Genomic DNA, 24,326 nt, shown 5'->3' on the forward strand with positions numbered 1-24,326 from the left:
ACTGCAAGTCGGCAGTTCAAATCACCACCTGCTCCTTGGAAACCCTAAAGGGCAATTCTACTATGTCCTATAGGATCGCTGTGAGTTGGATTTGACTCGATGGCAATAGGGGTAGGAATGACACAAGGAAGAGCCCTGGTGGTGCGGTGGTTAAGAGCTACGGCTGCTTACCAAAAAAGTCAGCAGTTTGAGTCCACCAGCCGCTCCTTGGAAACCCTACGGGGCAACGGCTTTGGTTTTGGTTTAATGACACAAATCATACTTTAGTTTTTAATAAACTTCTAGAAACAGTTTAAAAGCATATCCATTAATTAGATTATAAAATTGATAATCATAAACTACACTTTCTGGGCTCTGTATGTAGAGTGTACCCACCAAAACCAAACCCACTGCCGTCGAGTCGATTCCAACTCACAAGGGGTATCAGTAGCCCTAAAATATCTTTGTACGTTGCTTACTTTCCAAGAGGAAAAAAAAAAAAAAGAGATAATCTGAGCACATGACAAACTTCTCATAAAATAAAAAGCATTCTCTGAAAATAAACAACAGCTGGTAAACACCATTCTCTGACCTCAGTTTAATTCTTCTTTCTCCTGCTCCTAAACATGACCCTAACTCCCCTGTTCCATTCTGTACCAACACCACCACCAGAGGCTTGGCGGGGAGAGGGTGGGAGGGCAGCAAAGGGAGGCGCTTGCTCCCAGGCACAAGTCCAAGGGGGTGCCAGACAAGACACAGAATGGCATTCCAAGGCACCACAAATATGAAAGGCTCCCAACTGAGAAACCTGGACAAGAGGGGGGAAGATGTTTCTGCTGACCCTATCAATGTCTATTCATCTTGAAATTGGAAGTGGGGGGGAACTAAGAGATTGCCCCTGGGCACTCAGTACGCTCTCTACCCTCCGCACCACTACCACCACCGCCACCATTTTCCCTTCCCCCAGCCATAGTTCAGGTTAGAACTCTTCTCAAGTCCTACAGTTTCTCACTTGAAGATGTCATCACATTCAACTATCATCTCTATACAAAAAAACACAAAATCTCTATCTCTTATGTTAAACTCTCTGATATCTGGCTCAATTCTAACAACCCGACATCGTTACCTGGGAAGCATGGTAATAAAATGGTTAAACGTACAGACTCTAGTCAGGTTGACTAGGTTAAAATTCCACCTCCAATATTTACATCTCAGAAAACCTTCTTAACCTCTCTGTGCCCCAGCTGTCTCATCTGTAAAAGAGGAATGAAAATGAAATCTACAACTCACTGATAGCCTGCAAGAATTAAACTGGATAATATCCAACACATGTAAAGCATTTACAACAATGCCAGGCACATGGTAGACACTCAGTAGATGTCAAGTATATCCATTATTGAAAGATTTAGCTGTGACTTCAAATACAGCATGTTCAAAACCAAAACACATCTTACCCTCAAACTGAACTCCCCTTCTGGAATTCCCTATTTTGTTCCAACCAAAGACCTTGGAGTCAATAAAATTAAAAGTATAAAGACTTTTTCCTTCTCAAATCAACTCCTTCCTTCCACATTAAATGAGGCCATCAGTACCTGGACTACAGCCACTCCGTCCTAACTGGACTCCTAATCTGTATCTTACTCCCAACCACACTTCACAATGCTGCTAGAATTATTCCTCTGAGACCATGGAAGCAAACATCTCAGACAGAAAATAAAAATTTAAACAAAAATATCACATCAAAACCAAAAACGAAAAACCAAATCGTTGTCACTGGGTTGACTACAACTCATAGCGACCCTTTAGGACAGAGCAGAACTGCCCCATTGGGTTTCCAAGGCTACATATCTTAACGGAGACAGACTCCCACATCTTCCTCCTACACAGCAGCTAGTGGGTTCAAATCGACGACCTTTTCCTTAGCATCCGAGATTTTAACCACTATGCCACCAGGGCATAAAGATATAAAATACTGTCTTGACACATGCTACAATATGGGTGGAGGTTGTAGACATTATGCTGAGTGAAATAAGTCAATCACAAAAGGACAAACATTGCATGACCTCATTTACACAAAACGACAAGAACAGGCAGAGATACAGAGACGAAAGTTTATTACTGGTTACCGGGGGAGGGAGGGAAGGGAGAGACACAGTTATTGCTTATGGAGTACTGAGTTTCAGTTTATGGTGATGGAAAAATTGCACTGATTAAGAGTTGGATTGCAGAACCAATTAATGTAATTGCTGTCAGTATACTGTACACCTGTAAAAAGTTGAATTGGCAAAAAATGGGTGTTACGGATTGAATTGTATCTCCCAAAAATATCTGTCAACTTGGCTAGGTCATGATTCCCAACATTGTATAATTGTCTAACATTTTGTCATCTGATGTGATTTCCTTATAAGTTGTAAATCCTATCACTATAGTGTTAACAAGATGGATTAGCAGCAGTTATATCCATGATATCTATAAGATTAGATAGTGTCTTAAGTCAATCTGTTTTGAGATACAAAAGAAAGAAGCAGAGAGACACGGGGACCACATACCACCAAGAAAGCAGTGCTGGAAGCAGAGCACGTCCTTTGGCACCAGGGTTCCTGCGGGGAAAAGCTCCTACACCAAGAGAAGACTGATGACAAGGACCTTCCTCCAGAGATGACAGAGAAAGAAAGACTTCACCAGGAGCTGATGCCCTAAATTTGGACTTGTAGCTTACTAGACTGTGAGAAAATAAATTTCTCTGTGTTAAAGCCATCCACTTGTGGTATTTCTGTTATAGCAGCACTAGATAACTGGGACATTAGGTGATAGATAAATTTACAACAATGACAAAAAAAAAAAAAAGGAGTAGCTGCTGAGGCTGCTTATGTACAATCAAACACCTCATGGGATTTGGTTCATTGGTTTGGAGGTTTAGGGTCATGGTTTCATCGGACTTCCCATTTAATTCCCCTAATAACGAGTTTAGTGCTTCTGTTCCACCTCCTAGTTCACTGCGTAGTTCATGGGGTCTTCAAAGCTTGCAGGCAGCATCCAAGGCACAAAAATTGGTCTTTATTTGCCTGGAGCAACAGAGGGAGGAGAGTCAGGAACAAGAGAAGAAAATGGAATGCATGGCTAATTGCCTCCATGAACAAATGCCCCTTTGCCATAACACCAGAAGAACTCAATGGTGCCAGGCTACCATTACTGAACATTTTGATCAAAGATTGCATGGGAGAATCCTGATCAAAAAGGGGAAATACAGAACAGAATTTCAAGTTTTCATGGGATCTAGACTTTCTGGAGCCATGCAGGATGGACGACCCCTGAAACTACTGCCCTGAGATAATCTTTAAACCTTAAACCAAAAATATCCCCTGAAGTCTTCTTAAAACCAAAGAATAGTTTAGCTTAACTAGTAAAAACTGCCTACCTTAAGCATTGTGGTCTTTTAAGATCTATCTACATGGGATCCAATTGACAACAACAACTCGAACGATTAGGTACGAAAATCAGGGGGCAGCGAGTTTATGTTAATGAAATAGAAACAACTCAGAAAAGAAAGGTGAGAATGGTTGTACAACTCAAAGAATGTAATCAGTGTCACTGAACTGTACATGAAGAAACTGCCGAATTGCTGTATGCTGTGCTGTGTATATTCTCAACAACAAAATAAAATAAATTATAAATAAAAAGATAAAAAATACTGTACAGGTAAACAAAGAAAGATTTGTTTTTGATGCCTCAAGTGAAAGTTTACAATTTAAGTTAGTTTCTCATACAAAAATATATACACACATTGTTATGTGACCCTAGATGCTATCCCTATAATGTGACAGCATACTCCTCCTTTCCACCCCAGATTTCCCGTATCCATTCCAACTTCTCCTATCCCTTTCTGCCTTCTCATCTCGCCTCCGGAAACAAGCTGCCCATTTAGTCTCAAGTATCTACCTGAACTAAGAATCACACTCCTCACGAGTATCATTTTATGTCTTAGGGTCCAGTCTAATCTTTGTCTGAAGAGTTGGCTTCGGGAATGGTTTTAGTTCTGGGTTAACAGAGAGTCAGGGGGCCATGTCTTCTGGGGTTCCTACAGTATCAGTTAGACAATTAAGTCTAGTCTTTTTACTAGAACTTGAGTTCTGCACCCCACTTTCCTCCTGTTCCATCAGGAACTCTCTGTTGTGTTCCCTGTCAGGGCAGTCATTGGTGGTAGCTGGGCACCATCTACTTCTAATCTCATGCTGATGGAGTCTCTGGTTTATGTGGCCCTTTTGTCTCTTGGGCTAATATCTTCCTTGTGTCTTTGGTGTTCTTCATTCTTCTTTGCTCAGGTAGGTTGGGACCAATGGATGCATCTTACATGGCCACTCGCCAGGTTTTAAAACCCCAGATGCTACTCACCAAAGTGGGAGGCAGAACATTTTCTTAATAAACTTTGTTATGCCACTTGACCTAGATGCCCCCTGAAACCATGGTTCCCAGACACCCGCCCCTGCTACTCTATCCCTCAAAGTGTTTGGTTGTGTTCAGGAAACTTCTTAGCTTTTGGTTTAGTCCAGTTGTGCTGACTTCCCCTCTATTGTATACTGTCCTTCCCTTCAACTAAGATAACTCTTGTCTACTATCTAGTTAGTGAATTCCCCTCTCCCTCCCTCTCCACCCTCGCAACCATCAAAGAATGTTCTCTGCTGTGTTTAAACTTTTTCTTGAGTTCTCATAATAGTGATCTCATATATTTGTTCTTTTGCAACTCACTAATTTCATTCAGGAAAATGCCTTTCAGATTCATCCACATTATAAGATGTTTTGCAGATTCATCCTTGTTCTTTAATCATTGCGTAGTATCCTGTTGTGTGAATGTACCACAATTTGTTTATCCATTCATCCATTGATGGGCACCTAGCTTGTTTCCATCTTTTTGCTATCATGAACAGTGCTACAGTGAACATGGGTGTGCATATATCTACGCACGTGATGGATCTTATTTCTCTAGGATATACTTCAAGGAGGAGTAAGATTGCCTGATCACATGATACTTCTATTTCTAGCTTTTGAAGGAAGCACCAAATTGATTTCCAAAGTGGTTACACCATTTTACATTCCCACCAGCAGTGTAGAAGTGTTCCAGTCTCTCTACAACCTCTCCAACATTTATTATTTTGTTTTTTGGATTAATGTTAGCCTTGTTGGGATGAGATGGTATCTCATTGTAGTTTTGATTTGCGTTTCTCTAATGGCTAAAGATCGTAAGCATTTCCTCATGTATCTATTACCTGCCTGAATATCTTCCTTAATGAACTGCCTATTCATATAATTTACCCATTTTTTAACTGGGTTATTTGTCTTTTGGTTGTTGATGTTTTGCAGTATCTTATAGACTGTAGAGATTAGACCCTGATCAGATATGTTGTAGACAAAAATTTCTTCCCAGTCTGTAGGTTGTCTTTTAACTCTTTTGGTGAAGTCTATCGATGAGCATAAGTCTTTGATTTTTAGGAGCTCTCACTTATCTAGTTTCTCTTCTGGTGTTTGTGCACTGTTAGCTATGGTTTGTATCGTGTTTATGCAATGTATTAGGGCCCCTAGCACTGTCCCTATTTTTCTTCCATGATCTTTATAGTTTTAGATTTTATATTTACACCTTTGTTCCATTTCAAGTTAGCTTTTGTGCATGGTGTGAGGTATGGGTCTTGTTTTTTGTAGATGGATAGCCAGTTATGCCAGCACCATTTGTTAAAGAGACTGTCTTTTCCCCAGTTAACAGACTTTGGGCTTTTGTCAAATATCAGCTGCTTATAAGTGGATGAATTTATGTCTGGGAGCTGGCAGATTATTTTTTCCTGATTGTTAATTTTCTCCCTTTCCAAAGCCAGCAGAATGGCTCAGGGCGCATGATGGGTCCTACTTCCGGCCCAGAGGGGGCAAAAATCACTCCTGCTGGACCAGGACCAGAGCACAGTGGGGAGGGGGCAGCTATGTGGGAGAGAGGTCCTTCCCAAAACAGGTTTTTTTTTGATCCACATGGTAAGTTAGACTCATACTTATCTTTCGCCAATTGAGTGCCATTTCTCACTGGTTCTGGAGGGTTGAGCAGACTCTCTGCTGCTCATTCTCTACCAATGTGGAAAACGCATCCTGATCGCCACTGCTTGCCTCACCATGCACTCGTCAATTCAGCCTGCAGGGTGTGGATGCCAGCCAGGTCAGGTCTGGCAACTCTTCGATGCTTCCGTACCATTTCTCCCTCCCCTTGCTGCTTGGTCCGATTCCTCAACTTTGTCTTTGATTGTCTTTGCTCCTAGATTGTCATATATAATCGATTCACTTATTTTTTTGGGTCTTTATTGTAGGAGAGACCACAAGAAGCATCTGACTACTCCACCATCTTGGCCCTATCTCCAGAAAGACTTTTTAAAAAAACAGTAAATGATACTGGTGTCCAGGCATGGACGAGTAACTTAAAATTCGTCTCCAAAAACAGAGGGTGCCAAGAGACGGAAGAAAGAGGTGGGCAAGTCCAGTGTGGGAGCAAAGAAGTTTATTAGGGAGACTTACATACAAGGCAGTCTTGGGCGGCAGCAGGACCAAAGCAGATCCCCACACCCCGCAGTGGGAGGGCAGAGGTCTTATAGTGGCAGTGGACAATAGTGGCTACATGCCAGGGACTTACATAAAAATGACTCAGCAAACTGTAGTGAACTAGCGGACCACATGAGGGCGCCCATGTTCGGCCTTGCAAAGCCTGTTTCCCCTTCAGTTCACCCCTCACGGCTGGTTCTTACCATCTTGCACACTCCCCTTCTCCTGCCACAGCATGAGAGACTCCATGTCCTCCCAGCTGGGAACAGACACAGAAGTGGGGTCAGTCAGCTGTTGCATGGTGCCCACATGTGCAAGAGACAGAGAACGTTATTGTGTGCCCAGAACAGGGGGAAGACTTCTCTGATAAGGAGAAGGAACTGGGAGAGAAAAGGTGACTCAATTCCCAGCCTCCTTATCAGAGAATGCTCTGGGCCCAACACATTTACTTACGCAGCCTGGATGGGAGGTGTAGAGGGAGACAATTCTCCCAACATACCATGATAATTCAGTATCTATATTGTTGGGAAAATAATCTAAAAGATGCATAGGAGCTATAAGAAAATTATAAATCCTTAGAAAGACATTAAAGAAAACCTACATATCTTATTTGTGGATTAGAAAACTCAAAATTGTAAAGATGTCAATTTTTCCCAACTTTAAAAATTCAATTTAATCACAATCAAAATCATAACAGTATTACTGTGGAACTTAAAAACTGATCCTAAAATTTATATGGAATGGCAAAGAGCCAAGAATAGCTGATACATTCTTAAAAAAAAAAAAAAGAACATTAGTACTATCAAATACCTAAACAAATCTATAGTAATTATGACTGTGTAGAATCAAACACCAAAATAAAGAAATAGATTAATGAAATCAAATAGAGAACCCAGTTGTTGTTGTTGGGTTCCGCTGAGTCAATTTCAACGCATAATGACCCCATGTAGTAGAACTGACCCACCGGGTTTTCTTGGCTATATTCTTTATGAAAGCAGATCACCAGGTCTTTCTCCCACTGAGCCACTGGGTGGGCCTGAACTACCCACCTTTTGGTTAGCAGCCAATCAAAACACTTATGAACACTCAACATATGACAGAGCTGGTAATGCACAGATGTAAGGAGAAAGAATTTTTTTTTTTTTTAACAAAATAAAACAATAAATGACAGTGAAACAACTGGGTATCTACATGGAAAAAGTAAAAATTGGGCATCTTTCCTGTTACTATACAAAAAGAAAAATCAAGTCCAGATGGATTGCAGACCTAAATGCAAGGAGTAAAAGCATGGAAGTTTCAGAAGAAAATATAGGAGAATATCTTAATGCCTTCAGGATTAAATAAAAAAAAACAAAAAAGACTTCTTAAGCAATAAGAAGACCACAAACCAAAGAGGAAAAGATTGATAAATTTTAAATGAGAATCTGTCTTCACTGAAAAAATATTTTAAAGAAAGTGAAAAGAAAAGCCACAACTAGGAGAAAATATCTGTAACATATGCAATATCTAAGGACTAGTACAGAAAATAGAAGCCCCAGTGGCACAATGATGAAGCACTCAGCTGCTAACCAAAAGGTCAGCAGTTCAAACTCACCAGCCGCTCCATGCAAGAATAGACATGATGATCTGATCCCATAAAGATTCATAGCCTAGGAAACCCTATGGAGTAGTTCTACTCTGTCCTACAGAGTATGAGTCAGAATCAACTCAACAGCACATAATAACAGTATATAGAATACATAAAATGTATTTCCAAAAACAAACAAGAAAAAGACCACCCAAAAGTGGTGAAAGATATGAAAAGCATTTTGCCAAAAAGGAAAATCCAATAAACATATGAAAAGATGCTCTACCTCACTACTACTCATGGAACTGCAAATCAAAATTATAATGAGATACCATCTCAACCACCAGAGTGGCAAAAATTTAAGAAGTCTGACCATATTGAGTATTGGCAAGAATGGAAAAAAACAAACATATGCATCCATTCCTGGTAGAAGTGAACACTGGTACGTTCACTTGGGAAAAGAATTTGGCATCACCTACTAAAGTTTGAAAATGCACACACCTGTTACCTATTATTTGACTCCTAGGTATATATCCTAGAATAACTCTTGCACATGTGCACCAGAAAACATGTTCAAAATATTCACAGCATCACTGTTCATGAAAGCAAAACACTGGGAAAAAAACTCAATACTCTATCAATAATAAAATGGATAAATTATGGTAAATCATTCAATGAAATGCTATGAATCGCCATAGTTATTTTACATGCATCAACATGGATAAATGTAACACAAAATGCTGAAGAAAAGAAACAAATCTGAGAACACAGTCTAAGTCCAATAAATAAAGTCCAAAAAAAGGCAAAGCTAAACAATACTTTGTTTAAGGATACACTTAATAGATACTAAATTTATTAAGTAAGGGAATGACTAACAAAAATCATGATAGGGATTCACTTCAGGAAATTATAACTGGGATATAATTAAAAGAGGGATACACGGGGTTTTACGGTATTAACAATGTTACATTATGCTGGGTGGTGGATATATGAGTTAGTTATTTTTATTTAAACTGTCCATGGTTTATAAACTCTTATGTATACGTATTTCACAATAAAATCAATGCTGGGAGGTGGTGGTGAGTATTAATCTGAAGTTAGGAAGTGAAAAAATGTGAAGTTAGGAAGTGAAAAATTTTAAGAAGTCTGGCTAGAATGGCAAGAAGGAAAACAGGACATTTAGCTAAAAGGGGCACATGGGGTAGATTAGACCTGAGTATCTTTAAATACCAATGAAAAGCCTCCAATAGAGTTACAGAGATTGAAAATATAGGAGAATGAGGAAATCATTTATAGAATGAGGTTTCTAAGAAGGTGGATGGAAATAAGATTCAGAGCACAGGTGAAAAAAGGATACTTTTTCTATTTTAACTTGAGGAAACGAAAAAGCAAGGACATAAATGTTTATATCCCCCAACAAACTGTAATTTCCTTGAAGGCCAAGCATTATAGTAGCTAGAACAGTACTTAATAGGCAGGGAAGGGAAAAGAGGTCTGAACCTCATCAGGCAGTTTCACAAAGTACAAGTGAATTCCCTGAGAAGAAAAGTACATAGTTAATACTTAAAATATTCAAATTCCCTATTTGCTAATTTCTCGCCTATTAAAAAAAGCCCACAAAGAAAGTTTGATTCTTCATCTGATAATTTCAAAACAGTAATAACAATAGAAGTCAGTTGTACTTTTTTTCTGATACATACCACAGATTTATGTTGACATTAGGAATCTTTTAAAAGTTAATCTCCTGATACTAATTCTTACTTCACTTATAAAAACGAGAGAAAAAAAATCAACAACTTCCACTTACTTAATTGAGTTCCTAAAGTGGTCTTCAGCTGGGTTTTTTACAGTACAACTATTCAGGAGCCATAAATCTGCGTCTGATGCATTTTCTATTTAAAAAAAAAAAAAAAAGAATGCAAAAAAGAAAAGTAAGTAGTATCACATTTACTCATTCAAAAATATTCAAGTGCTTATTCAGATGACACTGGGACCTTAATAACTGCTGGGGGAAGGGGGAAGGTAGTGAATAGAATCATATAGGCAATTACAATACAGAAGGTAACTGCGAAAATACGGGGAATATACTTGAGAAATACATATAAACATGTACAACCTATGTTATATCTTTTCATTTAAAATAGAAAAAGAATAAATATTTTTGTGCTTTATTTTCAATATTTGAGAATACTATTTAATAACTTCCAAAAACTAAAGTGAAACCAGCCTAATCTTATCTCTAAATATGAAATTGCCCCTTTTTAGATTATGTGTTAATATTTTTCAGACATAGGTATTATAATATGCTCAATATGCTCCAGTTTGAGAAGTTATTAAAAGTATAACTGGTCTGCCTTGAAAAAGTAATGGCTTACCCTAAAGTGAGCTTTTTATTCTTCTCACCAATTTGACTAAACATTGTAACATACTCATTAGCAATGGGACAAATAACCCAAACTCATCATAGTTATTAAGATTAATGTATAAATTACTAAACGTACTTGATGCTATAACTTTAGTTCTCTAAAAAAAACCTTTTACATTGAATACCACAATGAAAGGAAAACCAAAACTGAAAACTGCAGCATCCTCAACAGTATTTCAATAAAAACATAAGCTAAGGTCAAAAGATACAAAGAACTTTGAAGACGTAGATTTCTGCATGTGCACTCCCTATCTATATGAGAAGCAGGCTTCAAGTAAGAGAGTTAGGACAGAGGGATGAGCATGTCACAGCTTCTGGTAACTTGGCAAAAACTTTTCTCCCCAACATTTTACTATAATAAAAATAGTAGAATTATTTTGTAAGAGGCAAGATCAAAATGTTCTTGAAACAATAAAAGGCAAGGGAAGCTCCATATTACTATATATCAGCTGACTATTCTGATCCCTCCTAACTGGTCTGCTTCCATTTTGCCCCCCAACCCCTAGTCTATTTTCCCACCCAGCATCCATGGCAGCCTTTTATAAAACATAGATTTGATTATGTCACTTCCCTGATCAAACTCAGAAAAGATGAGTATTCACTTAACTCCTCTTAAACCACTGCCCACCCCCAAAAAAAAAAAAACCATTGCTGTCAAGTCAATTCTGACTCACAGCAACCCTACAGGACAGAGTAGAACTGCCCCACAGGGTTTCTAAGGAGTGACTGGTAGATTTGAACCACCAACCTTTTGGTTAGCAGGCAATCTCTTAACCACTGCACCAGCAGGGCTCCTAACTCCTCTTAGTTCCCTCTAAATTATTCCCCCAAATGGCCCCTGAAAGGTATTTCTCTAATATCAATCTGACCACAGGACTCTGCTTTCAATCTCTCAATGATTTCCAGCTGGTATTTAAGGCCTAAGGAGCCCTGGTGGTGCAGAGGTTAAAGTGCTCGGCTGCTAACTGAAAGGTCGGTGGTTTGAACCCTTCATCTACTCCACAGGAGAAAGACGTGGCAGTCTGCTTCTGTAAAGACTACAGCCTTGAAAATCCCATGGGACAGTTCTACTCTGTCCTATTGGGTCTCTCTGAGTCAAAATCGACTTGACGGCAACAAATTTTTATTCAAGGCCTGTCCAGACCTCAGAGCCCTGGTGGTGTAGTGGTTAAGCATTCAGCTGCTAACCAAAAGCTCAACAGTTCAAATCCACCAGCCGCTTCTTGGAAACCCTACGGGGGCAGTTCTACTCTGTCCTATAGGGTTGCTATGAGTTGGAATCGACTTGACGGTAATGGGTTTGGTTTTCTGGGTTATCCAGACCTTGAAAGATATGGCAGTCTGCTTCCATAAAGACTACAGCCTTGGAAATCCCATTGGATAGTTCTACTCTGTCCTATAGGGTCGCTACGAGTCGGAACTGACTCGACAGCAACAGGTTTCGTTTGGTTTTGGTTTATCCAGACCTAGCCACCTACCTTCCCAACTTCAATACCCTTTACTCACTACATTCACTTGACCCTCCAGCCTCACCAAATCACTTGGAATTCCTAACCCAAGACCAAAAAATCAAGTGTTACTGTCCAGTCGATTCTGACTCACGGCGACCCCATGTGTTACAGAGAAGAACTGTGCTGCATGGGGTTTTCTTAGCTGTAATCTTTACGGAAGCAGATCGCCAAGCCTTTCTTCTATGGCACCGCTGGGTAGGTTGAAACCACCAAACTCCAGGTTAGTAGCCAATTGTAAACCGCTTGCACCACCTAGGGACCTTTGGAATTCCTAAAGCTTGTGCTATTCCATCTGCCTAGAATACTTTTATCTTTGTCAGAGAACAATAACTGGTATCCTGTCACCCTCCTATCTACTTCGCTAGCTAACTTCTATTCTGAATGAACCCCCAAAACTATTGCCTTGAGATAATCTTTAAACTTTAAACCAAAAATATCCCCTGAAGTCTTCTTAAAACCAAACAATAGTTTAGCTTAACTAGTAAAGAATATCCACCTTGAGCATTATGCTCTTTTAAGATCTATCTATATGGGATCAGAACCCTGGTGTTTTAGTGGTTAAAGCACTCAGATGCTAACCGAAAGGTCTGCAGTTTGAACTCATCAGCTACTCTGCAGGAGAAAGATGTGGCAGTCTGTAAATCTTCCATAAAGATTTACAGCCTCAGAAACCCTATGGGGCAGTTCTACTCTGTCCTATAGGGTCGCTATGAGTCAGAATCGACTCAACAGCCTTGGGTTTGGGTTTGGTATATGGGATCAAATTGACAACAGCATCTCAAAAGATTAGATAGGAACCTTAGGGGGCAATGAGTTTGTTAATGGGAGAGTCAACTCAGAAAAGGAGGGTGAGAATGGTTGCAGTTTGAAGAATGTAATCAATGTCACTGAAATGTACAGGTAGAAAGTGGAATTGGTGTATGTTTTTGCTATGTATATTCTACAAAAAATAAATTAATAAAAACTATTTAAAAAATAATAATAATAAGCCTCCCTAAGAAACTGAAACTTGAATGATGGGAAGGAATCTTCCATGCAAAGATGGGCAGGGCAAGAAGAGCATTCTGAGAAGATACCATGAAAGGCCATGAAACAAGACCACACTTGCCATGTTCTAGTAACAGAGAGAAGATCAGTGTGACTGGACATAGTGAAGAAGAGGAAAAGGTGGAAGAGAAAAGGCCAGAGAAGTAGGCAGGAACCAGATTATGTTGGCCCAAGTAAGAAGTTTGAATTTTATTCTAAGTGTGATAGGGAGTCACCACTGGGTTTCTTCAAACTTGAGCTAATTTCTATTTCATGAAGCCCGTTCTGGAAGCTCTATGAAGAAAAGACTGCAGATGAGGCAAAAGTAAAGGCCCAGGGAAAAAAGTAAAGGCAAGAAGATCATTTGGAAGCTGATGCATTGGTCTAAGACTAAATGAACGACAATGGTAATCTGGAGTATAGCAATAGCAAGAGTGAGAAGTGAATGGGGGACATATTTTGAAGGCAGAACCAAGAGAACTCTGATAGATATGAGACATGCATGAAGAAATCAAATAGGATTCCTAAGCACTTGGAAAGGATTTTGGCCTGAACTTTACCTGTTTTGTGGTGCCATTTATTGAGATGGAAATTTGGGAGACAAAGATTTGGGGATTGGGAATCAATAATTTGGTTTTGGCCATGTTATGTTTAAGCGTCTAACTGGAAATACTGATCAAGCATTTGAATATATGAAGCTGGAGCTGAAGAGAGTCTTTCAGGCTGCAGACATAAATGGTCTAATCAACAGCCCACTGAAGAGATTTGAAGTAATGGAAATTGATGCACTCACATAAGGAAAGATCATACAAAAAAGAGAGAGAGAAGTAGAAGAACACTGAGTTATTCAAACTTCTCGCAGAGAAGCTAGGATGAGAAAGGGATATTGGAAAAAAGCAGCCAGTAGGTAAAAACTATGGAATGTGGTGTCCCAGAAATCCAGAGAAGTATTTGAACACAGAGGGAGTAATCAAAATGGCAAATCTAAGAGTTCAAGAAAGTTATCTGTACAAATGTTAATGTTAACAAAAGGAGAAGATGATCCTCCAGTTGATTTTGGGTTTTTTTTCCCCCTTTCTCAGTTTAGAATATTTGCTTGCTCTGTACCAACCCACAATCACCCACCAAAGGTCCCTTTGTACTAAGTAATGAAAACAACAAACCCACTACAAAAAGAGGAGAAACACTGTGTATGGCTATTTGCCAATAAAGAACAGCTAGCTGATTCACATGTTTTACCCTCTTATAAACATATTTCCTGTATTCTAAGATGACATCAAGTGTAAGACACACTATCAACTCTGTAACAGCTTTTCAAAAGGAGTGGGAGGAAGAATGTTGCATTAATGTTCTTACCATTTTAAGATACATCCTAATTTCAAATATTAACATGGGGGATGCGTGGATGCATCTGAGAACAGAAAAAATAAGTGAGTTTGGCACATCTACCTGTAGTGGCAGCATTTGAAACAAACAAGAAATACCAGAAGACCTGCCTTTCCAGAATCTCATCACCCACAATAAAATAAAATTACAAACTACCACTTGCAGATAATTGGTTACTGGATTAAATATCTGCTAAGAGAAAGTTAACACCTTCTGGTCTTGCCTTAATCATAGCATTCATGTTAGGTTCTCTAGTGCCTTGGAAGGAGAAGCAATATTAGAGAAGGGTCCTTACGGAAAAAGAGGACTAGGTAGATGGGTAAGAATGGATCAAGGAAGGAAGAGGCAGTAAGAAGGTACCATGCTTGGTGAGGCACAAACAACCTAAGAGAAAATTCTGCCTACTTTGAGGTTTGGCCTAGAGCACTGATAACCCCTGGTATGCAGCTGAAAATTACTTGCACATAAGCCACATTTTGGCAATGCAAGAGATGGGATATCAAGACTGGTTTGGAAGGCTGGAAATTTCAGGCTAACTAGACAGGATCTAAAAATAAAACAAACAAAACCCACTGCCATCAAGTCAATTCTGACTCATAGTGACTCTATAGTAGACTCATAGTAGAACTGCCCCATAGAGTTTCCAACGAGCACCTGGTAGATTCAAACTGCCGACCTTTTTTTGGTAAGCAGCCGTAGCTCTTAACTACTACTCCACCAGTGTTTCCAGATAGGATCTAGACCTCAAGATTTAGCTGCTTACAGCCTTTCACTATCACCAACAGTGCTGCAATGAATAGCACCGTGTATCTACCATTTTGTATTTTTCCAAGATTACCTTTGGGATCAAGTCCAAGTAAGTGGGATTGCTGAGATTACATTCATCTGTAATTCCCCTCCACAAGGGGTCTGCCATTTTGCACTCCTATGAGCAGTATACAAGAGTGCCTGTTTAACCACAGCCTCACCAATGCAGTGTTATCAAACCTTGGACTTCTGCCAATCAGGTTAAAAAACAGGATTTCAGTGAGGTTTTTAATGTGCATTTCTCTTATTATGGGTGAGCTGAGCATTTTTTCCTGTGCTTAAGGGACATTTGCATTTTTTTTCCCCTGTTTCACATCTGTTCATATCTTTTGCCCATTTTTCCATTGGGTTAATGGTGTTTTCCATCTCAAGATCTAATTTATTTACTCACACCTTCAGGATACCAATTCTTTGTATGTGATAGAAGTTGTAATTTTTTCTCCAGTTTGTCATTTCACATTTTTATCATTTTTTCATACTGTTTTTATTTCTATAAAATCAAATATATCAATCTTTTCTCATACTGTTTCTGGATTTTGAGTCATAATTAGAATGTTTCCTCTAGTCCAAGATTATAAAGGAATTCACCCATGTTTTCTTCTAGTATTTAATAGTTTCATTTAGATCTCCAATTTATTAGGAATTTATCCTGATATATATTGATAGCACTTAATTTTTAAAATGCAAAATGAAATAAGATCCTATACTCTCCTATAAAATTGGGAACTATTAAAATGTGTGACATCACCTAGTGCTAGCAAAGGAGTGCAGAAACTGGCAACTTCCTATTCTGCTGATAGCAAATCCAAATTGATGAATGCCTGGGAAAGTAATTTGGAATATTGTTGTTGTGTGCCATCAAGTCAATTCTGAATCATAGCGACCCTATAAGACAGCGTAGAACTGCCCCCTAGGGTTTCCAAGGCTATAATCTTTACGGGAGCAGATCACCAGGTCTTTTCTCCAGATCTGAACCGCCAACCTTTTGGTTAGCAGCTGAGCATATAACCATTGTGCCACCAGGGCTTCTTAACAGTGCAGTGGTTAAAGTGCTTGCCTGCTAACTGAAAGGTGAGCAGTCCAAACCTACCAGCCGTTCCACGGCAGAAGGGTGTGGCAGTCTGCTTCCGTAAAGATTATAGCCTAGGAAACCCTATGGGCCAGTTCTGCTCTGTTTTATAGGGTCACTATGAGTCAGAATCCACTCGACGGCAATGGGTTTGTTTATTGGTTTATCAAAAATTTAAATGATACATTAGAAATTATCCTACACATACCTGCACACAAGCATGCGCGCGCACACACACACACACACACATATATACACATATATATATAAATAAAAATTTTTCATTGATGATTGACAAGGAAAAAAACAAACTAGAAGGCCTACATATTCACTGTAAGATGGTTGGTTAAATAAATTATGGAACTATAAAACACCGTGCAGCTGTTAAAAATTAATAAATAAATCTGTGAATTTGTAATACTCTCTGTTATATTATCAGGTGAACTGAGGACAGGTGCAGAAAAGTATGTCTAGTATCTGATTCGTGCTTTAAAACGGAAAAGGGAAATGTACATTCTGTCATAAGAAAATAAAATTTCTAAAGGTTTAAACACAGAAGAAAACATTCTTTGATGGTTATGAGTGTGGGGAGGGAGGGAGAGGGGTATTCACTAACTAGATAGTAAATAAGAATTATCTTAGGTGAAGAGAAGGACAACACACACTACAGGAGAAGTAAGCACAACTGGACTCAACCAAAGCTAAGAAGTTTCCTGAACACAACCAAACACTTCGAGGGATAGAGTAGCAGAGGCAGGAGTCTGGGGACCGGGGTTTCAGGGTACATCTAGGTCAAGTGGCATAACAAAGTTTATTAAGAAAATGTTCTGCATCCCACTTCGGTGAGTGGCATCTGGGGTCTTAAAAGCTAGTGAGCAGCCACCTAAGATGCATCAATTGGTCCCAATCCACCTGGAGTAAAGGAGAATGAAGAACACCAGAGACATAAGGAAAATATTAGTCCAAGAAACAGAAAGGGCCACATAAACCAGAGACTCCATCAGCCTGAAACCGTAAGAACTAGATGGTGCCTGGCTACCACCAATGACTACCCTGACAGGGAACACAACAGAGAGTCCCTGACAGAGCAGGAGAAAAGTGGTGCAGAATTCAAATTCTAGTAAAAAGACCAGACTTACTGGCTTGACTGAGACTGGTGGGGACCCTAGAAAACATGACCCCCGGACTCTCTGTTATCCCAAAACTAAAACCATTCCTGAGGCCAACTCTTCACACAAAGATTAGACTAGACTATGGGACATAAAATGATACTCGTGAAGAGTGTGCTTCTTAGCTCAAGCAGATTACATGAGACTAAATGGGCAGCTCCTGTCCGGAGGCGAGATGAGAAGGCAGAGAGGGTCAGGAGCTGGTTGAATAGACATAGGAAATCTAGGGTGGAAAGGAGGAGTGTGCTGTCACAGTACAGGGATAGCAACTAGGGTCACATAACAATGTGTGGCTATATTTTTGTATGAGAAACTAACTTGAATTGTAAACTTTCACTTAAAGCACCATTAAAAAAAAAAAGAAAGAAAACTTCTAGAAGAATACATAAGAAACTGTTGGGGGTGTTTGCTCCTTGGAAGTAAGATGAAAGTTCAGTTGTACTCCAATATAGTATTCATGTACATCTTTTACATCTCTTTTGTTTTTATAAACTAGCATGGACATTACTTACATGATTTTTTAAATACTAATACTGAAGAGGGACACATCAATATTTCATTTACACCCATCTCTATTGTTTAAATTTTTAAAGGCATGTATTGCTTTCTTTAATTTAAAAAAAAAAAAACTAATCAAGCCTTAATTTTTTTTTTCCTTTTCCATAGAGCTTAGAATCAATAGCTTTCTTTCATTTTAAGGTGAGAACATAACAATTTTCCTGCTGTGATCCACCAAGAATATAATGACTTGCTATACATTTTCTAAGGGACTTCTCCCCACTGCTAAAAGCTTTTGTATTCACTGAACCAAGAAAATGATGGTCATCAACAAACCACCCACTTTGACTGGGAGGATAGAGAAACCAAGTAATATTTGTTTTAATCAAAACGCATTTACTTTTCCGAACGATTTCTTTATATACACAAGGTAAGTTGTTTTTAAATCTAAAGTAATCAGAATCCAATTAGCAATAATAATAACAGTGAACATTATTGATACACATTATGTGTCCAGCAATGGGTGTGTTGCATTCACTTTTTCACTTAGTTTTCCCCACAATCCTTTTGAGGTAGGTTCATTTTTATTCCAGTTTTACAGAAGAGGAATTGACAGCTTTGGAAGGAAAAATAACTGCCTAAAATCACATAGTTAGAAGCTGAGCCAGGATGAGAAACCCAGACAAACTGACTCCTGAGCCCATGAAATTAAGAAAATTAAAATGCCTCATTAGTGGCTCTTGGCCTCATCATCAAAAATAATGCAGACAATATCTAAAAACGAAATCAAGAAATACTACATATGGCCTTGAGGTTGCCTCATGATATTTCTAAGAAAACTATTAATCAGGCTTCAAAAGCAGCTGCTTTGCTATTTCCAAAATTTCCAAGATCTTGAACATGTCAGCTCTTGGCCGACGTGGAAGTAAAGGGAGAATTAATCATGAATGCACGATTACTACTACAAAATGCAGGCTGGCTCTGGCAACCACCGATCTTCCCGTCAGCCTGCAGGCTCCTGCATAATGGTGGCATTATAGAAGAGGTGGGCATGGTTCGCATCAGTGCTGCTGAGGAGAACAAAACAATTATCTTACATAATTGCTCCATCTGAAAGTTAACCAGACAAGCAGCATAAAACAGTAAGAGGAGTCCATTCATAGATTTAAGTACGAAGGGTAAGACGGCTGATACAAATAAAAATTCGCCAAGAGCAAAACAAAGTGGGGGGGGGGATTATTTTAGACCTAACAGCATTTTTTGAGTTTTTCTACCACAGAACTCTGGAAGATAAATCACATCCAAACAGTTTAAATGTCCATTATGGTTAATCTTACCCTGGGAGCTTGTTTACATAATACTAATCTTTGCATACCTACTAAAAACTTAGAAGAGTAAAACATGCTTTAATAAGAGAATTTAAAAGCATCTTTAAGGTACATCTTGAAAAATAATTTCTTGAAGCCAGTAAAAGACAAAATAAAAATTCTTGGCAATGGATTAATTTTTTTTTCTACATTTCATTTATTGTTCTTCATACGAACTATGTAATGCACAGCATGGAGTAACCATGTTTTCAAAATCTGTTTTCTAAAAGTAATAAAGTGATCCATGAGAAAGTATTCTTCCTAAATTCATCTTGGGTTGGAGGAGTGGAAAAAGGCAGAGGAAGGACAATGGGGCAGAAGAAGAAGAGGAAAAGAAAAAGTAAAAATGAAAGAGGGACACAGACAGACAGACAGTTCCCAGTCTGAAACAGAGCAAGAATTGGCCCTCGACTATATAACGCTGGTGATTATATAGTGTGCTTCTGAGCAAAGTAGAACCTACAAGCTCCTAGGGGAAGCACTTATTCTTGGAGATTACTCTCATAATGAGTTTGTTCTTTTAAAATAGTCCTGCTGAGCCCTTCACAGAAATAAGATGAGGAAACCAAGGGTCAGCTTGACATCTGTTTACTCGATGAAGAAGAAAGAACATTCTTTTTCTTTTAAATGAGAAATAATAGCTAGCAACACTCTACCAGTAACTACTGAAAATTAATTACATAGCTAAGTAAGCCAAGTCATAATCAAAATCAGAGGGCAAGACAGACCTTTCACTTACAATGTAGAAAAGAACAACTGCTAATATTCCCGTCTTCATTCCAAATTCAACTGCTTTGTTGATCCAGACATATTATTACTTCAGAAGTTACTTCATCTAAAGACTTCTTAATAGGTTATCTATTCCTATATGTTAAATAGGTTTCCTAACACAAGAGCCGATGGACACACGGAATGGATTTCACAAGGCACTTCACAATCTGCCCATCATTCATCTGTCCAAAGCCACTGCCCACCATACCCATCACACCCATCATGCACTCTAAGTTTTTGCCACACTGTGTTTTTAGGTCCTCAAAAATTGAGAAGACCAAAATCCAATAGAAAACAATAGGCAAAGATTATGAACTGGGAGTCCACAAAAAAGGAAACACAAATGACTCTTAAACGTACTAAAAGATGCTCAAATCTATTCTTAATAAGAGAAAAGAAAATTAAAACTACACTAAGATACCATTTTTCACTTACTAGACTGTCAAAAGTCCAAAAGTTTGATAATTCACTGTGCTGATACAGCTGAGAGGAAACAAGCATTTTATGGACTGCTGGTGAAAATGTAAAACAGATCACCACCTATGGACACAATTTGTCAGTATCTACCAAAATGACAGGGGTCCCTGGGTGGTGCAAATGGTTAACATCCACCTGGTAACAAAAGATTGTAAGTTCGAGTCCACCCAGGGGCACCTCGGAAGAAAGGCCTGGTGATCTACTCCCAAAAAATCAGTCACTGAAAACCCTATGGAGCACAGTTCTACTCTGACATATGTGGGGTCCTCATGAGATAAAGTTGACTCAGCGGTAACTGGTAACCAAAATGGCAAATATCCTGGGACCTAACAGTTATACTTAGAATTTAGCCTACCACAAACATAACTGTACACGTGCAAAATGATGTATGTACAAGGTTATTCATTGTAGCATTATTTATAATAGTATAAGTTGACCAGTTGAATACGTTTTAGTACATCCATAATTGAGACTCTTCTAATGCTGCTCACAAAAGAGTGAATAATGTCTAAGTCCTAATATAGACAGCTTTCAAGCACATCTCCAGAGAAAAGAAAAACACTAAATAATATGTACAGTACGCTAACAACAGTGTAAAAAGAAGGAAATAGAATATATAATCACATTTGCTTTCATTTGCATAAAAACAGTTGTATACGACAAACTAAGAGCAATGATTATTTCTTGGGAGTGGGAGGAGTGAATGTGAATAGGACTGATAAGGGACAAGACAGAAGGATGACTTTTCCTTGCATAACATTTTCTTTTTTAACTTATTCAGAAATTTGAAACATTAAGTACATTTTAAAGAAAGCAAGTTTTTAAACTGTAGCTTGTCTTAATATGTCCTCCTACTATATCCCCGTTTATTTACTCCCTTTCATAGTCAAACATGACCAAAAAAGCTGTTTCTATGAAGCCCTGGTGGCATAGCGGTTAAGGGCTCAGGCTGCTAACCAAAAGCTCAGCAGTCTGAATCCACCAGCGGCTCCTTGGAAACACTATGGGGCAAGTCTATTCTGTCCTATAGGTTCGCTATGAGTCAGAATTAACTTGACGGGAACAGGTTTGGTTTTTTTTTTCTTTTTTGGCATGCATTAGCTACACTCTTTCACCTTCCATTCACTCTCCCACCGGCTTCATTTTGGCAAAGACCCCCAGCCTTCACCATTTCCCTAAAACTGTTCTTGAGAAGGTAACCAGTAACAAATGCCATGGACAAAAGCACAATACTGTTAAACACTCCTTTCTTCATGGTGTCTCAGCATCAGTCCCCTGTTTCTCCTCTTACTTCTCTGGCCTCTCTCCTTTTCGCCTCTTCCCCCCAAGAACTGGAGTTCCTTAGAGCCTAGATTTTGGTTCTCCTTCCCTCTTCTCTTCACTAGATGATCCCATCTATTTCTTCCATGGTTTTAAATACTACTCTTAAGCTAAGATGACAGCCAAATTTATGCTTCCAGTTCAAACATGCGTCTGAGCTCACTTTCCAAATCACCTCATCAAAGAAATACTAAACTTAACACAAATTATATCCAAAATTGAATTCTGAAGTTTTCACCCTTTTATTCATCAGGTTCTAGTCAGGAAAACAAACTACTCTAGGTGTTAAAATGGAGAAATATGGTTACATAGGTGATAAAGAGCCAAGATACCAAATGGTATAATGGGGCAACCCCAAGATAAGTAACAACAAGAAGCCACTATCAGCCTATGGGCTAGAGGGACCCGCTGGAGGAAGTAGTATTACAAGAGCCCAGAAGCTGGAATCATTTGGCTAAAGCTAGAATAATGGTGGGAGCTGCCCCTCAGGAGCTGGGGCTACAAAGGGAGGAGCTGTCCAATAAGAGCTGGACCCCCAGAAGTGAAATTGCCACTTCCTGGAATACCACTCGGAGCAAAATGAGAGGGAGGAAAATGTCCTACCTTTTCCGCACTCCTACCCTTCAGTCTTCTATCAGTGTCTCTTATTGGTCAAATCTACCCACAATAGCCAAAAGGCAAGGAAGGCTACAAAATGCAGTTCCCTGTAATACAGGGCAGGGTGGAAGAGGTCAGAGAATTGGATCCGAGAGCTAACAAGCAATGATCAGAAAACACTAACCCTCACCTCTTCCACCTCTGTCTTCCCCATCTCTGTAAACGGCAAATCTACCCAAATGCTGATGTCAGTAACCTTAACCATTCCTTTCTCAACACCCCCTGCAGCAAATTCAACAACCTGCAGTGGATTTTAGCTCCAAAATAAGTGGCAATACGTCCCCTATGTATCTCCACTACCACCACCCTTGGAGCCAGGGTGGCACAGTGGTTAAGAGATGGGCTGCTAATCGAAAGGCTGGCAGTTCGAATCTACCACCCGCTCCTTGAAAACCCTATGGGGCAGTTCTACTCTGTCCTATAGGGTCGCTATGAGTCAGAATCAATTCAACGGCAATTGAGTTTTTTTAATAGGTTACCACAACCCTTGTATAAGCCACTATCTTTCACCTAGACTCTTGAAATAATCCCGTCTCTCTATGATTGCAATAAGGCAACTTAGAAAACTACCAACCAACAAAGGGAAAGCGACAGTTGTTTTGCTTTAATGGTCATGGATAATCTATACTTAAGGATAACTGAAAACTAGGTGAATATAACCCATACTGACTGAAAAGTAGTTAAATTCTATACTATTTTGATTAGTAATTATTAAGAATTTACCATTCACACATATACAAAGAAACAGTTCTTAAAAAATATAATTATAACCTTAAATTCATGTTTTCCACAAAAACTTTCCTTCCTCAAATATTTTCAAACTGATATACTGAAAAAGTTGTATTTATCCAAGGAGCAAGTCTTAACAACCAAGAGAAACTACTCCCTAGCAAATTTCTGAAACATCTGGTTTCCATTCAGGTTATGTACCACCCTCAGTTGCTTAGCAAAACCAGTAACTAGAGTCATCTGTTCAGCTCGTACGCTTCCAGGATCAGCACCAATTTTAGAGTGGAGAAGCACATCCTTGAAGGGAAGTTTAGATTCTCTGCAGAATATTAATCATCTCTAGCACAAGGGCCATGTCTGGATTTTGATACAGTAAATTTACTGAGTCAAAACAATTTCCAATTTGGTAATCACAAAGAAAACACCCCTAGGAAACTACCAAGGCAAAATATCCAGATCAAAAATAAAGCTATGGACTAGGCTTATGTTCACTGGACTTCAAGTATAAAGAGGAACAACATCAAATGTCTAATGAATGAAATAAGGAAACTGAATGCAAAGAGTGTAGTAGTTTAAGGTCAGAGGCCATTCTGATTTGTTGGTTCTTGTGCCATACTAACGTTAGATATTTTGAATATCACCAAAGTATGACCTTGAGTATATCCCACCTGAATTTAGAGACCATCTCAAGAATAGATTTGATGCTTGAACACTTATGACCAAAGACCAGACGAGCTGTGGAATGACATAAAGGACATCATACATGAAGAAAGCAAGAGGTCATTAAAAAGACAAGAAAGAAAGAAAAGACCAAAACGGATGTCAGAAGAGACTCTGAAACTTGCTCTTGAACGTCCAGTAGCTAAAGCAAAAGGAAGAAATGATGAAGTAAAAGAACTGAACAGAAGATCTCAAAGGGTGGATCGAGAAGAGAAAGTTAAGTATTATAATGAAATGTGCAAAGACCTGGAGATAGAAAACCAAAAGGGAAGAACATG

The 24,326-nt window shown here is 39.0% G+C and overlaps 1 protein-coding gene across 9 annotated transcripts in view; it reads right to left on the reverse strand.

Annotated features, from left to right (window-relative positions):
• Positions 1-24,326, reverse strand: part of CDKAL1 (CDK5 regulatory subunit associated protein 1 like 1) — a 926,518-nt gene that overhangs the window by 768,739 nt on the left and 133,453 nt on the right. For all 9 annotated transcript variants that reach the window (XM_023738358.1, XM_023738357.1, XM_023738352.1 and 6 more), the window contains one exon: positions 9,924-10,008. In XM_023738358.1, coding sequence (XP_023594126.1) covers positions 9,924-10,008 — 85 coding nt within the window. The remainder of the gene's footprint in view (positions 1-9,923; positions 10,009-24,326) is intronic.

Source organism: Trichechus manatus, unplaced genomic scaffold (genome assembly GCF_000243295.1).
Source record: "Trichechus manatus latirostris isolate Lorelei unplaced genomic scaffold, TriManLat1.0 scaffold00115, whole genome shotgun sequence".
Classification (NCBI taxonomy): domain Eukaryota; kingdom Metazoa; phylum Chordata; class Mammalia; order Sirenia; family Trichechidae; genus Trichechus; species Trichechus manatus.